We start from the raw sequence: 17,302 nt of genomic DNA, 5'->3' as shown, positions 1-17,302 counted from the left end.
TCATTGCAGGCAGAAGCCAGGATGGAAGCTAGAAGTGACCTAAGAGAGATGTGAGCTTTTTTATTGATAAGTATTGCCCAGGTTGGGAGAACAGTTCGCAACAGGCTTCGCTGAAGGCATTGATCTCCACTTAGCTTTAATTGCTGCTACAGCTGATTAACAGTTTCAGTTCGTTGCCTTAACCAAGCCTTTCTGAACAGCTTTGTCTGAGACTATGTTATTCATCCCATTGTTAAGTACCACCTGCACTACCAAGTACAGAGAACTAGCTGGATCAGTAACTGGATTCGTAGTTCAGCTACAAAAGCAGATGGGCTGGTTAAGCAGAGGCAGACAAGGAATAAAATTGATCAAAGGAGAACATTTGCTGTGACAACTGCCTATACGTATGTGTGTCAGAGAGAGGGATGGACAGAAAGAAAGGAGGTTCCTGACCTCTCTCTCTCTCTCTCTCTTTTGCTGGGGTTGCAGTGTGGACTGTGTCATCTGTGTAATCAATAACAGTTAAGGAGGAAAGATTTCACTTTATGCCACTTACTTGGGGTGTTGAGCAGGCGTGACTTTTTGCAATGGTAAGCTGCCTCCTGTTCACAGTATTCTGCACTATTTATCATTGCCTCCAGCTGCTCCGTAGTGCTGTTGTAGTTGAAGCTCATGGTATATGGCTTTCCAGGATCAGCCCCACGGACTCGAGTCAGCTCGGTGTTATTGTGCTGGATGATACTCCAGCTCTTATCTTCTGTTAAGTGAAATGAAATGGAAAAGAGATAAGCAAGCTGGAAACATCAAAAGCACCTGATGCCTGATGCATTTCATCCGTTAAATACAAGAGCATTGGGACACAGTGTGCTGAAATGGATGCCATTCAATAAAAGGCTAACTTAAAAACAAGAGGGGGGAAATGGAGCATTTTAAAGCTCAGGTATACACCAAACATGAATGAGAAAAGAGCAAGCTTATCTGCAACCTGGACAGAAGACATTCACCTGCTTGATTGTTTTCCAGCTGTGTGATCCAGAACTGTTTTCCTGCCTGATTTCTTTCAGCCATAACTGTTATTCAGTCCTTTAAAAAAAGCTCTAGTGCATGAGTACGGGATATTGCTTCAAAACACCAGGATATGGTCTGACATTGTCTTGCAATATTGTGCCTCCATTGCTTTACATAACAAAGTCAAGTCCTTAATGTTGACAATACCGAGGGCAGCAGTCAAGGTGGCTTACAGATCCCCTCTTGTGCTTACTATCATTCACATACAGACACTATGCAAGGGGTAATCCCAGAACCTGACTCCTTTTTCATCCATTGATCACTTGTCACTGAGACACAAAGCACTTGTAACTGGTGCTTTTCAACAACTTCTCTAGTTTAGGGTGCAAAGCTAAACTATACCTGCAAGAAATCCTCTGTGGAATGATGGAAAGCTGAGTTATCATCAAGCACAGTGTTGAAACTTCTGCTAGCAGTGATTGATTGATAGTGGCTCATTCACTCAGGTGATCTATCATATGTAAGTGTGAATGGCCCCTTGATCTTATTCCAGGTATGTATGGTGACTTTGAGTGACTTTGAGTTCAGGCTTCAGTGTCTAGGACTTGTAAATTAAGGGAACAAACATTTCATTTCCTTTTTTTATCTCTGAGATAAGATAAAATGTTATTATGGTCAAAAGACCAGCCACAAATAATAAATATCTTATCTCTGTGAAGAACCATCCTTTTCTCAGCTAACCACTTGTCCTTTCCCTCTCTCCCTGGAGTTTCTTTTTCTCTATCCCTTTCTTCATGCATCCTCCTCTCAATCTCTCTCTCCCCCATGTATACTCTGTAGTTTCTTTCTCTGTGTGTATTAAATGTCACTTCTGTAGTCCTTACATTCCTAATCTGCCCTCTTCCCCATTCACCTCAATGCTGGGTGGATTAACTTCTTTTAAAAAAAGCAGGTGTAGAATTCTATCACCCCCTCATAAGCCTTCTTGACTTTTAAGATCTTCTGAGGAAGCTCTTCTCTCCATTCTACCACCCTTTGGGGAACAACTGGTGGAAAAGTGAGAGAGGGTCTTCTCAGTGGCTGCTCCCTGGTTTTGGAACGCACTGCTCCAAATACCGAGGCTGGCCTCCCTCCCTCTTGTCTTTGTGTTGTCAGATCTTCTTTTTCAGGCAGGCTTTTAAGTGATAAGTAAGGATTTAAGGACTGCTCCATGTATTTTTTTTTTAACAATGTTTCTATAATATTTTTAAAGTGTTTTCATGTGTTTTTTTTAAAAACGTTTTTACATTTAATTATTTTTATCCATTCTTTATAGTATTTTAAAATCGCAATTATTGCATGATTTTACTGCCTGAAGTTCCCTATGAGGAGAAAGGTGGCTTTAAATAAAATAAAATAAAATAAAATAAAATAAAATAAAATAAAATAAAATAAAATAAAATAAAATAAAATAAAGTGCTGGCTTATGGGATGCTCTATTGATTAGCATGTAATATTAGATGTCCACTTCTGTGTACTGCTAAGCTTTACAATGACACCTGGGTTCAGGCTGGAAAAGAATCTCAAGATAATGCTGTTTTTTACAATTACTTTGAAAACGTCCAACCTATGCCTTTACAATTCAGCTTCTGGTGTGCTTTCACATGTGCTGACTCAGTATGGGTCAACAAAGGAGACATACTGTAACTTGTCCAACCAAATTACTGCTATCATTTGACTAGGATTTTTGTTGTTGCTGTTAACACTCCTGCACAGCAAAAGTCTCCAAATGCCAAGGCACTTAGGACAATGACTCACCCACCTCTCCTATTCAATGCTGACCCTGAAGATCCTGGTTGGACAGAAAGGCAACATTGTACTTCAGTTTTAGTATAGTATTTTGAAAAGGTACTCTGTTCTCTCATTCTAGGGGTAAAACAGGTCTGTCTTTTTACATATTGGCTTACTGGTTGTGGTAAAGGAGAAATGGTGGGGGTAAAGGGGGAAGCAAGATAGAACTGAGTTTTCTCCAGAATGACAATGAAAGAAAGAGATTGTACATTTTTTTATGGTGAGACACATCTATACCTTTTGGGAATGCAAACTTTAAAAAGGACACCTACACATTGATAGTCAGCAATTAAACTGAATACAGAACAGACAGCTGATATATAATTAAGACTAACATTTAATCATATCTAGTAAACTCCCACTCTGTATCTAGTGTATTTATAGCTGGTAGATTATTTAATGACCAGTGCAAATCTCTCTCACACAAAACATACTACTTTCCCTATAGAAAGGATTCTTCTCAACACATTCTCTAAATGAGAACATAAGAAGATCCTTGATCATTGGGTCCTTTTAAGGAGAAAGCTGGGGTCAAAATAGTTTAAATAAACAAATTATATATATATAAAAAAATAAAATCCAACATCCTCTTTCCCACAGTAACCAACCAAATGTCTCTGAGATGTTCCGAAAGAGAACATGAGGGCAGTAAGTCGCTTGAGCTGTTGTTCCCCAGAAACTGGAACTGAGAGGCATCATGTTCTTAATTCTAGAGCTAGCGTATTGCTATCAACAGCCATGTTCTCATGAATTTGTCTTATACATCATTAACATTTTCTGTATTGATCAGTATTGATGCGTTTTTATAATGAAAAAGTGTTTTGATGATAATCTTTGATCACCAGAAATTCCACTGTAATTGTAACCGTATGGCTCTTTATAGAATCATAGCTTGTTCAATCCATCTTCCACAAGACAGTCCTCCACATATTTGACGATGGCTATCACAGCATCACCCATTCTTTATATTATTCAAGTGAAAGACATCAAACACCTTGGCTTTGTTTCCAGACCTGTTACCATTTTGTTTGCACTCTTACAGGCATATTCCAGGTCATCCCTATCTTCTTTGAATTGGAATGACCAGAACTGGATACAGTAGTCCAGCTAAGGACTGATGAAATCAAAAGAGAATGGTACTATTACTTCTCTTCAGCCATTCATTGTACTTTTGCTCAGGCACCCTAGAATTGCATTCACTTTGTTTTTCAACCATATCACATTATTGAACCATATTTAGCTTGTGTTCTGCTAAGGCCATGTTGTTATTTTCTCACGTACATCAAGTCATCTTATATTGTATACCAAAATATAGAATTTTACATTTACTCACTTGAAATTAATTTTGTTTGTTTTGATTCATTCTCTAATCTGCCATCTTACTTCTAAATCTATCCTCTGATGTACAAGCTATCTTTCCCAGTTTGGTATAATTTGCAAATTTGATCAGCATTGCTTGCACCTAACAGTGGCATAATCTAGCCACATTTTCCCAGCTTGGCCACAAGAATATCATGAGGGATTTTGTCAAAAGATAAAATCAAGATATACTACATTCACAGCATTCCCCTAATTTATGACGTAATTCTATCCAAAAAAGAAAAGAAAAGGAAGGAAAGAAAGAAAATAAGAATAGACTTATTGATATGTTTTTGAAAAAATATGTTTGCTCTTAATATTTGCTGCATTCTTTTCTAAGTGCCAAGCTCATTGTTCAAAAATTGACCAAATATTCTCCCTCACTTTTTTTTAATGATGAAGGTAACATCTGTCTGCTTCCAGTCTTCTCAGGCCTCTCCTGTTCTCCAAGAACTCACAAAGACTACAGACAAAAACTCTAAAATTATATCTGCAAGTCCTTTAAGATCCTTAACTATGCTTTGTCTGAACCTGGAGACCTGAACTCATGACTATTTATCTCAATTTCTGTCAGGAAGGGTGTGAAATAATATACATTATAGCCTCCTTATTATTTATCTTTTACATTAACTCTATGCCTCAAGCCATAACATTGGATTTTTCACTCTCTTAAAAACTTGTAAAAAGACTACACTTTGTTCAACTCTAGAGCACAGCTTAGAAATGCTCTTTGTGCTTTCACAGTATACTGGTCTACAGAGCACCACATCATAAACTACCAAATGATCAGTATTCTGGTTTTCACCAAAAGGCTTGTCAAGAACAAGTGGCAGATAGATTGGCATGTATCGGATAGGTCAAGACCTATAAATATTCAAGGCATAGCTTTTCAGATGACTGGTCTGTAGAAAGCCCATGGTACTCATGTCACTGAAAAAGCAAAAAAAAAAATATTACTGCCATCTTCAGATTCTTCTTCCCAAATGGAAGCTCCTCCTACCTAGCGTATGTACTAATACAGTATAAATTCCTGTGAACTGTTTTTGATTTACCATGCTGTATCCCTAATGTCCTACTCAAAACAGAAGCTGAAAGGGTCCCACTTGAAGCAAGTGCTTGGCTTCAAATAATCAGTTTGTGGCTGAAGTTAATCCTTCTGGATTAGCACCTCTGATTTTAACAAATAGCCATTCCTCAGTCTGGGCCAGAATGGTGGAGGAAAAATTATTGTCCCTCTTCAGCCCTGTTACATCTGGGATTTCTGAAAGTTAAAGGGAAAAAGATCAGGATATAGCCCTCCAACTTGATAGAAAGTTGGTTCCACGTTACTCAGTGTCTGAGCAAAAAACAGCAAGATCTTGATCCCAGCAGATTATCTTTATAATTTGGATCTCACTAGATATCAGAGAACTCTTGCCCCGGCTCATTTCAATTTCTTTTTAGAGAAAAAATACTGACACACCCTTATGACCAACGTTTTGACCTTGTCAATCTGGCATGGTGGAAACTGCGGAACATGTCCTGTTGTACTGAGCATTTTATGAGAATCCCTAATCTTTTCCCCAATTTTAAAACATGATTCAGGTTGACGTGGCACAGTGGTTAAACTGCTGTACTGGAGCCAAACCTGTGCTCATGACCCGGGGTTCAATCCCAGGTAGTTGGCTCAAAAACTCAGCCTTCCATCCTTCCAAGGTTGGTAAAATGAGTACCCAGTTCACGGGGGGCGGGTGGGCAATGTGTAGCCTGAATAATAACTTGTAAACCACCCGGGGGATGCTTTAAGTGCTATGGTGCAGTATATAACCAGCACACTTTGTTTTTGCTTTTTAAAATATTTCTCTCCTCTCTGATTTCTCAAGGAAAACCATAATAAAGGCTGACCATATCACCACGTTAACTAGATTAGGAGTTCACACTCAAATGTAATTTTAATTTCAGTTTGCTTTGGTTTGGCTATAAATATTATATACTTTGTTATATTTTAATTGTGTGTATTTAATTTAGAATCATAGAATCACAGAATACTGAAGTTGGAAGGGGCCTATAAGGCCATCAAGTCCAACTCTCTGCTAGAGGCAGGAATACAAGACAAAGGATATCTGCCAGGCGATTATCTCATTTTCTCTTGAATGCCTCCAGTGTTGGAGTACTCACCAACTCCTGAGGTAATTGGTTCCACTGCTCTAACACTTAGGATGTTTTCCCTGAAATTCAATCAAAATCTGGCTTCCTTTAACTTGAGCCCATGGTTGTGTGTCCTGCACTCTGGGATGATCAAGAACAGATCCTGCCCCTTTCCTGCATGACAGCCTTTCAAATATTTGAAAAGTGTTATCATATCACTCCTCTATCTTTTCTCAAGGCTAAACATGCCCTATTGGCTGGCCAGTGGTCATAATATTAAAGTTCAACATAGAGTTGAATTTCTTTAATGTAGCTTGGCATTCTTGTACCATCGCTTTATGTGTCTTGGATAGCAGTTCCCTCACTGCCTCCTTAATTGTACTTGCCCTCTAGTGGGTGCTGTTCTTTTGGGGAAAGGTGCAGGTAAAGAAGGTGTTAAGTAATTTGGCCTTCTCCTTGTCACCACTTAGCATGTTTCCATCTTTTCTCCTCACAGCAGTCCTACCACTGGTAGAAGTTTTTTTCACTTGTGACAGCTCTTCTTGATCCATCTTCTATGACTGTTCACTAGGTATTCCCTAATGCTATTATTATAGCAACATACAATTTCCTCCCTAGGAGATCTGAGGCTTGCTTGTACAAGGCCTTGTCTCTAACCTTTCACCTCCTGGCAAATATTTAGTACAGGGTCCACATTACATGTTTAGAATAAATGAACAGACTGTATCATCATTGGGCTTTTTTTTTCCTCTTCGTATTTAGGTTTGGCAGTATTTCAAGTGGGAAGGTGGGGACAAAGCAAACATATATACTACTTCTAAAAAGCATCTGCTAATCCACTAAAATGCCTCTCACAACAATCCACATTTTACCAGTGGGAGTTGGGGCTTGCTGTGCTACTTGAAAGACTCTTGCTGAGTTACCATCGTTAAGCTAAAGATATTTGTCACTCTGCATATCACTGAAATTGCTCATGAAAAGTTTCTCTCTTTCTTTAAACAAAGCCAAGCCTCCTACTGTCTGTAAATCACAGAGATAACATGCTTACTCTAGGTCAAATGGTTTTACTGAACAGATACAAATGAGCATTCTCTTTTACTCCCAACAGGGATAGTTTTTTCAGAAACTCATGGGCTATACACTTAACCAAAATTCATTTAGAGCACCCAGTGGTTTATACACTTGTCTAATATAAAGACAAATGTGCTGTGAAAGCAGCATAAGAAAGAAAGCAGGGAAAGGGAAAGTGGGCTTTTAAAAGAAATTGGTTTCACAGAACAAAAAAGTGCATGCATACTATCAGCATCTGGAAAAAAATAGTTCTCTCTTCGTAACATGCTTTACTTTGAAGAAATAGGCTCAATGGTTAAGTTCACTGTAATTTGTATGACACAGCTGGCTCAGTACTGGGCAGGAAATCCTCACTTAGCATAGTCCCAGACATGTCTACTGAGCAGAAAGTTCAGTAGGACTTAGTCCCAAATAAGTGTATGGGGTACAGTAGCCTAATCATATAATAGTCATCTTAAAGAAAATAGCAAGAAATCGCTTGGCAAGAAAACATGGGTTTTTTTTCCCTTGTAGAAAAAATTCTGTGTGAGTTGCCCCCCTCTCCCTGTCAAGAAATCTTATAGGAAATCATGTGCAATTTCTTGGGCATTTCATATTACTCCCCCCCCCCAAAAAATACAATATGCAGTTGCCCAGGATTATTACAAAGAATAGCATCTGTCCTGCACAGGAGTCACTGGAAAGAGTATTGCTAAATTGTACAAATTGGCTGACCCGGAGCTTACCCATTACTTTCAGAATGTCAATATAATCTGCCTCAAGAGACCTGGCTTGTGGAGGAAAACTTGCTAAACCTTCAGGGTTACAGGAAATGGGAACAGCCTGCACAAAGAATCTCTTCCACAGGTTTTGGCAGCAGCAGTCTTGATCTCTCTGTCTCCTCCACTTTCCGGGTGAAGGGATCAGAGATGAATAGTTTAAATCCCAACCATTGGCAGGTTCTGAGTATCCAAGGTTGTAACCTCAGACTGTTGATCTGTGCTAATATTTATTTTCCACTGAGGCCCACGAGTTCTTCAACAGAAGTTTGGGTAAAACTGGAGGACTTATTTGACATCCTATTCACTGAGTATTCAAACCATTATCTGTTAATTTGTGGGGATTTTAAGGCCAGAATGAGAAACAATTACAATATGATGGGAAAAGCCCTGGGTCTCAAGCTTGAAAGAGATATACACATGACTTGAATCTCTTAAGACAAAACCATTAAGAAATATGGACATTTTATTTTTCACCTGATCTGCATATTTCAGTTTGTATGCTTAAATGGCTCACATCTGGACCACTCAAAAGGGTACCATACATACCTAACTGACAGAGGAGCCAGTGTGGTTGACTCCATCTTGGGATGACCTGCAGTGTGTCCTCATGTGCAGTCTTTGGCAACTGATGATAGACCAGCAGTGACCATCTTCCCCTTAAAGTGACTATAAGATTTCAACAAACACAATCTGGGACCTTAACAGATTGCAAAATGCTGGGCCATGTACTAGGAGAGAAATGGCTCAAATGGTCCCTTCAAATAGAAGGCAGATGTTGAGCACAGGTAAACTTCAAGAGCTGCATCAGTCCACTCTCAATGGGCCTCAGAACACTTGTGAAGTATATCAGGATATAATAAAAGCACTCAGAAACTTTCTGACCACAACTTCTTCAGATAACAATCACAGTGCTCAGATATCCTGGTTTGATAAATACTGTCAGATTAAGAAAAAAACAGCTTAGCAAAATGACAATATTAGTGAAACACTCTGTCACGGATGAAACCATGGCTCTCTTACAGCAAAGTAGGAGGGAATATAAAGATTTCCCTAAGATTGAAAAAGAAAGTTTTCTTTGTCAACAACTGGAAATCTTTGGGCCATTCCTTTACCCATATTAGCCCTAATAATTTTTTGTATATTGCATTCATTGACCTTTCATTTGCCTTTGACTTGATAAAGAGAGAGCACCTATGGTATAAATTGGGCAAACCCAAAATTGACAGAAGACTTTTGTGGCTGATACAGCTGTTGCGTCACAGCAAAACAATGCAGGTTCAAATTGGCATACAAGATATTCTGTCGCAAGAAGTATGCATTAATCAAGGGGTGAAACAAGGTTGCATTTTAGCACCAGTTCTTATCCATTTTTATGTAAATGGCCTGATTCTTGGGATGGCTTTCCTTTCCTTTTCTCTCTCAGCAAGTGGAAGTCACAAGATTTCAATATTACTCTATGCTGACGACTTGGTACTATTATCCTTGAACAAAATCTGTCTCAAAAGAATGCTGACCAAATTTGGGCAGCTCTATAAAACTGAACAATTAACTAAACCATTCCAAAAATAAGATCACGGTTTTTGAAAAGAGCCCCCCAAAGCATAACTGGTCATTCGATGGTCATGTCCTGGAGCTGGTGCATTCATTTAAGTATATGGGCCTGCATTTTAGCGAAAAACTGTCCTGGAAGCAACACCTAAATGCCACTACTTTGTCGAGTGCCAGAACAAATGGGCAACTAAAAAGGTTTTTATTTTTTTTAATGCCAGAGGAGGCCAGTGGTTGTTGTGGGTTTTTCAGGCTCTTTGGCCGTGTTCTGAAGAGAAAGACAAATACCCTTAAGGTATTTGTCACAAAAAATTTGGCTCAAATGCTCTACGGGGCGGAAATATAGGGAGAAGGAGCAGAGCTGGGGCTTCCTTCAATTGCTGCCAGAATTAACTTCATCTATCTTAGGTATTATCTCAGACTAAATGGTCTGGAGGACCAATCATTGATTAAATGCTGCTGGCTAGAGCAACTGTAGACAGGAGGCTGGGCAAAGCAATGGCATGATAAGCTAAAGGTCTATTGTTTTACTACGGAAAAGTTTCTTTGTCTCAACGCTAACAGGTTGAGAAACTGGATCTTTGTTTTCAATGCTTCTCAAGACAGAGCCACAGCTTTTGGATCTCAGTTTTCCAGCTGGTATCCCCAACTTCAGATCAATCACAAAAAGTCACACTATTTTGAGACACTGTCTCTCCCAGAGCCTTCACTGAACTTAGATTTCAGCAGATGCCCTCTGCATATCTTGAAAGGAGATACAAAAGAATTTCAATTATGGAATGCAAATGTGTATTCGGCTGCAACCAGAAAGAAGACATCATCCACTATTTATTGTTCTGCCCCCTCTATAGGGACCCCAGAGAAATATTTTTGTTACTTATGATCCAGTTGTTCCTTAATTGCACACCCAAGGAATTACTCATTGGACTGTTGGTGTGTTTCTTGCTTGAGACAATTTAAATTCATTGGCATCTGTGGCAACTGGTGACTTCAGTTCCAGGGGTGCTGTGAACCTGGTCCAGATTTTTGTCTGCACTGTACAAGAGATATTCAGGGTACTGAGCCCATTTTGGTGGAATGACACACTAAAACCCAGAGTGGATTCACAACACCCCTGAAACTAGAGTCCGTAGCTGCCACAGATCTTCCTTGGTTTTTCTTTCTCTTTCCCCATTTCTAATTATTATGCATGAATGCTGTATTTAACCTGAAGGATCTGTGGGAGTGCTATTTTGCTCTGTTAATGACTCTAGGCTGTTTGCTCCACACTGTTGTTGACTCCCAAATGTGCAAATACTCTTAAGTTTGCATTTACCTATTTGTCCAAAGACACTGGAACTTCCCAGTTCTCACCTCCACTATTTGAATGGCCAACAATATCAAGTGGAAAAAAAATGCTTGATCAGGAGGCCTTCCCATGTCAGACATGGCAGGTAGAATACTCAGATTCCTGAAAACACCCAAAATACCTGTTCCATATTCCTGAAATTATCTCATGCGTGATAGTTCTCAGTGAGGTACTTCATGCATTTAGCTTCAAGTCACTGAGTGATAATAAAATACCAAGTGAGTGTACCAAATTTCCTAGGAAGGTGGACTGAACTGACAAACTGATAGTTGCACTTTCCTGAAGCTATTTTCCTCCTAAAACAGGTCATTCCATCCATGGAACTCAGGGGGATGGTGGCCAGGGAAAACTGACAGAAAATAATTGCCCACTAATGTTTTGATTCACATCTCCAAATGCAGAACACAACCAGGAGCAAAAGGGGGAAATGGACACTGGTTTTAATTGGTTTAAGAGTACAGAAAGAGAGAAATGGTTTAATGCAATAAGACTCAGGCAAGAGATGCCACAGTCTGATAAACATCTATTCAAAAGTAAGGCCTACTGAGTTCAACAAAATGAAGTCTTGGGCATATGACTATAGGAATGCAGGCCTGGTGTGAAGTAGGTAAGCTCCTACACAGCAACAATGGAATGGCAAAGGGCACTGTGGAAAGGCAATGCGACAAAAGGAAATAGACTGGAGTTCTGCAAGATCTGAAATAACTAAACATTCTGGGATGCAACATAGAAGTCTCCTGTTATCACATTATCTAATGGAGAGCTAGACAATGAAATATGACATCTGCAGGCATCCACGTAGCACAGGTGTTTGAAGACATGTAGGCCCAAAAACGGTTGCGTCTTGGACAATACCTTTATTAGGACCAACAGAGCTGTTACAGATACATGTGTTTTGAATTCTGCAGAATTCTTCATTAGGCCAGGTGGAAGAAAAATCAGAGGATGGGAAATGAAACAGAAACACTCCAAAATCTAGCCACACAGTTTTGGACTTTACTGCTTACTTGATTTCATGGCTCCATCCAGACAAAAAGTTTGGACTCCTCTCTTTTTCCCCCCCTGTCACATGCTTTGTGAGCTGCATATCCAGCATAAGAGTGTTGGAAACTTTAAAGGTCTCCTTTGCAACATTTCAGTTGCTTCCAGCAAAGATACATCCCATTTGTGGATTTTTCTTTGTGTTTTTCCTCACAGACCAGTATGGCTTTGTTCATTCTTGTGGTCTTTTTAAAACTGGAAACACTGGCTGGTGAAAGGGCATTTTTCTGTCTTCTCAAAGGACTATGGCTTCCTCTGTCTGCTTGGAGAGGCAATCTCAACCCTTGGCCATGGTCAAATGTTTCTTCCAGAAAGATTTAATTGGCTGTTGTGGGACTGCAGGTGCTGGCTCAGTTGAATTGTGTGCCTTCGTGTGTTGCATCTCTGCCTCAGAAATAATTGTGCAAAGAGCCTTGGTTTCCTTCCTTATTTCAATACATGTGGAAGAACATTATCACATTTATGTCCTATTTTTTCTCTCTCCATTGACTTTAATTAATTAGGTCTCCCTGGATTTGTACATATGTGGAGAGACAGAGGAAACAGCTCTCCACATAAGCTTTCTTATTCTTCTCTCCTCCCCACACACCCACTTTATTATTTCATTACACTCTTGGATAAGTTTCAAAGTAGACTGTGGTAAAGAGGGTGAAGGACAACTCATGCTCTTTGCATTGCTGCTAGCCTAGAAAAGTTCAATTAAGCCAGGAAGAGACAAATATCCAAAGTGCTTGTTAAATTGTTGTATAATGCATTGGTCACAATATTGAAATTTCAACAGCTTCACATCTTGGCAGCTGTTCTATGATCCCTTTTATTACAAGGATATGGTTGCTGATAGCCCTACAAAGGGATGGTCCTGTGAAGTGTATATTTTGGATGACGGTTATATATCCCAAGTCTATTCCTTCTGTGATGGGTTATCTGGGAAAACCAAAGCAATGTATTTTCATTGCATCCGTTGTTTCCTTTTCATGCTTTCAGCTGATGGAGCTTCCCTTCTGCTTTGCTGAATTCACAGCATGGACAAAAAGTACCCTGCGTTGTCAAGGAAATTATTGCTTTCTTCATTCCAGGCACGTATGATGTGCGATCAAATGCTATCTTTTAAAAACGTGAGAACTGCTCTCATGAGGAAACTTCAATTGCCCAAGAGTGCATAGAGTTCAACTTTGGGAGCAAAGAGTAAAGATGATCAACCTACCAAAATATTAGTAGACTCCCATCGACTTCTCTGGATCCTTATATAGCACAAATATTGGGAAAAACCATAAAGACCTCAGACTATTTTGGGGTCTTGAACATGCTTTCAGTGAAGATAATATTTTTTGGAATCTAGAAACCAAGTCATGGTAATTTTTATAGTTTCAATTAAATGTGTGACATCAGGCAGTTGCTGACAGTGTGTGTGTATATTTCTAGTAAGCTCCTTGAGTATGCACTTTGACTTCAAGTAGGAGAAGATAACTGGATGGTTGACAGTGATGCTTCTGTTAGCCCTGGATTCAAGACCAGTCTAAAGTTCCAAGACATAGTTGACATTGTTGTTTTAAAACCTGGCACAACTACAAATATCCATCCTATATATTGGAAGTATTAAGGTAAAGTGAAAATGAGGGGGCAAGTCCAAGGTCACCAAAACTGAAAGGGGAAAACCCATCTCCCCAACAACCTCATCACAGATTTAGGCATCCTTTTGTCTTGAGAGACTATGGTAATGTGCTCTGTATGGAGGACTTGGAACAGCGTCTAGTGTGGCTGAGAAGGCCAATTCGAGAGCGACAGTCCCTTCCACACTGAAGACAAATTCTGTCCCCTGTCCAGCTCCCTGATTTTGCTGGTTTCGGGTCTGCCTCTTTGCCTTAGCCTGCTGGACAAGGGTCTCTTCAAAATGGCCATGATGCACTGCCTGCCTCCAAGCTGAATGCTCAGATGTCAAAGTTTCCCATCTGTTGAGGTCCATTCCTAAGGCCTTCAGATCCCGCTTGCAGATATCCTTGTATCGCAGCTGTGGTCTCCCTCTGGGGCGATTTCTCTGCACTAACTCTCCATACAGAAATCTTTTGGAATCCGGCCATCAGCCATTCTCACAACATGCCCAAGCCAACATAGATGTTGCTGTTTCAGTAATGTATACATGTGAATAATTCCGGCTTATTCTAGGACTACTCTATTTGGAACTTCGTCCTGCGTCTGAAACAATGTGTATGGAATGTGTTCAGCTTCCTCTCCTGCTGCGCACAAAGGTGACTCATTGCAGTACAGTGGGGTCTCGACTTACGAACTTAATCCGTATTGGAAGGCAGTTCTCAGGTCAAAAAGTTCTTAAGTCGAATCTGCATTTCCCATAGGAATGCATTGAAAACCATTTAATCCGTATCTGCTCTTTTCGTCCATAGAAACTAATGGGAAGCTGCTATTCCGCCTTCTGCCACTAGAGGGGGATATTTTTTTTTCTTTTTCCCTTTTAACCTAAGATGACTTAGCTTTAAAAAAAAGGAAAAAAAGAGTTCGTAACTCGAATCTAAGTTTGTAAGTCGAGTCCATATATTCCTATGAGAGCGGTTTGTAAGTCGAAACGTTCGTATGTCAAGCCGTTCGTAAGTCGAGACCCCACTGTGCAGGAGTGTACTCAGGACACAGCTCTATAGAGCTGGATCTTGGTAGATGCCGTCAGCTTCTTATTAAGCCATACCCTCATCACAGATAAGCACACAAATATGCTTTTCAAAACAGGAAGAAACCTCAAGACTATCATAGTTCTGAACACTCTATATTGACAGCATCTAAATTACTTCAGGATAGCTCAGTGGTTTAGGTCTCTGGCTACAGAGCGAGAGGTTGGGAGTTTGATTCTGCACTGCGCCTCCTTGACAGGAGGAGGACTCGATGATCTATAGGGTCCCTTCCAGCTCTGCAGTTTTCATGAGATGATGATTACTGTAAACGGGACAAAAAGAAGAGAATTTTTGTCCTTCGTTCTAACCCCAGAAATTCTCATGTAGTTCTTCATTTTTATTTGTCTCGTTTGATATCTCCCTTTGGAGAATGATTTGCTACTGGAAACATCGTTATTTCCCTTTGATTTAGAACGTTTGTCACCGGAAACAAGATCATTCATAATGATTACATTTCAAATGAGCCAAACATGTGGCAAACATGACAACAGCAAGAGAAGAAAAATGGTTCTGAAAATTGGTACTAGGTAATATTTTTCTATGGCATCTTGCAATACCACCCAGGTATGCTTCTTACAAGTTTGGCCAGCCATGCTATAAACACTATGTTGTTCTAGTCCAAACTATAGAAGCTACAGAAGAAAAATACAAATAAAGTTCAGAGAACCTCACAATTTCAACTTAGTTTTCCTAAATTATGCACCTCCCCTATCTAGGTGAAGCCTAACAGCCTGGTGTGTTATAAATCTCTGTTGGAGACCATGATTCCCTCACCTTTGACTGATCAGGCAGACTGCAGGTGCAATCTAAGAACATCTGGAGGGCCATGTTTTTCCTCAATGTATTGGGGAGCATGTTGCACTAGAATTTGGGATATATGAAATCAAAACAGCAGTCAGACATGATTCTCATTTGGCAAGACAGTAACTGTCTCCCACAGTCTCCTCTCTTTCTCACAAAGGCTGAAGGCAAATTACTGGTGGGAGGAGAACCAATTACATCTTTGGATGAAGAGCAGGACAACAATGTAATAAAAATGATAAATTTTGCCATTGGTATGGCTCTCAGAAGCCGTGGTCCTGGTAGCAGCTTCCCAAGATCAAGCATCCTTAATGTGAAGAGTCAGCTCTTCTATCTCCAGCTAACAACTGAAAATTAAAAGAGGGCCATGCTCCCCTACAGAATCCTTAACACTCCAGACTATCCTGCTGAACTCAAGCACTTCTGAAGAAAATGGACAAGAGTTAACTGAATACACAAAAAAGAACTAGCTCTATCATTCCATTTCCATATATATATATATTTGTATTGTTCACATGAAAAGTCATGGGTCTGTAGGGAAAAAATCCTCAATGCACTCTGGAGAATCAGGGCTTCTGGGAAAAGCCTGATGTGTACAGCCAGTTCTGCAGCTCCATCATTTGTCACTCAAGCAAAGCTAAACACTCTTTGCATGTTTAGTTAACCTTTATTTAGAAGTTTCTGTATTAGTCTACTGAGACTAAACGCTCTACGGTTTCAACATTATCCAGGCTTCTTTCTCCTTCCCTAAGGCAAAATTGCTTAGTTTACTATCAAGCCTGATAGAAAGGTTCTGGGAATCTTGAAAAATAATTCATAATCGCTAACTTCAGTGCAACCCTGATAGGGCATTGGCTATTTTGCAAGGTATGCATTTGCCCCCTTCTGACTTTGTACTGTACCTGTTCATGCCCACTCATCCTACTTGCTGGCTGGCTGAGATTTTAGACACGGCTGTGCCATTTGGATCATTTCTGAGGAAAGCAGAACTGCCGAGGGGCTATATTGTGGTGAGTACACAGTATGGGTTTCATTAGAAGGGACCAAGAGACCTCATTCACAGCAAAGATACGGGGTTGGGGGCAGGGGGCTGGGCATTAACAATTGCAAAAAAAGAATTTTCATCTGTACTGTGCCCAATTCTCTTTCAAAGACAATGACAACAACACTGTCAATAACGGATGTATATCTGGCCAAGTTAAAAATAAGCATTGATCTTGTTGTACCAACTTGCAAGTATTATCAATTTCTTTGGCTGGTGTCCAAGTACATCAAAACTGTAATACTGGGAAAAAACATAGTAGCAGAGTGATTTGGGGCATTGTTGCCAAAGCTTTCAGAAGCTGAGGTTACACCACAGTTCTTTGTGGGCATGAACCATCCATTTTAAACAGCCTTCATTATACCGTAACAGCTCAGAAAGCCAATATAAACAATAAAGTGAATAGTTATGAATGCAGTGTACTGAAAAAAAATCATTGGTAGAAGCCTTGACACAGAAAGATCCAGGCATGCAATTTTAAGGGAGACCTAAAGTCACTTTGAAAATTAAATGAGTGCAAATGCGTCCTTCATCTTTATACATCCTCTTTCTGTCCACCAGGCCCCAACAAACTAATACAAATAACACACTACAAGTATAATAAATGGGGGAACAACAATAGCAAATAAGGTTGCCAGGTCTTACGGTGGTAGCTGAAGTCTGAGGGACCTGCCATGCTTTTACAGGTCTCCATGCAGGGAGACAC

General features: G+C 39.9%; 1 protein-coding gene across 1 annotated transcript in view; it reads right to left on the bottom strand.

The window, feature by feature from the left end:
• The window catches only part of CNTNAP5 (contactin associated protein family member 5), a 491,198-nt gene that overhangs the window by 153,442 nt on the left and 320,454 nt on the right, over positions 1 to 17,302 (bottom strand). The window contains exon 13 of the mRNA XM_020805439.3: positions 539 to 739. Coding sequence (XP_020661098.3) covers positions 539 to 739 — 201 coding nt within the window. The remainder of the gene's footprint in view (positions 1 to 538; positions 740 to 17,302) is intronic.

This window comes from Pogona vitticeps, chromosome 1, assembly GCF_051106095.1.
Source record: "Pogona vitticeps strain Pit_001003342236 chromosome 1, PviZW2.1, whole genome shotgun sequence".
Lineage (NCBI taxonomy): Eukaryota > Metazoa > Chordata > Lepidosauria > Squamata > Agamidae > Pogona > Pogona vitticeps.
The sequence above is the reverse complement of the archived record's forward strand: the minus strand, read 5'-3'. Positions and strand labels throughout refer to the sequence as shown.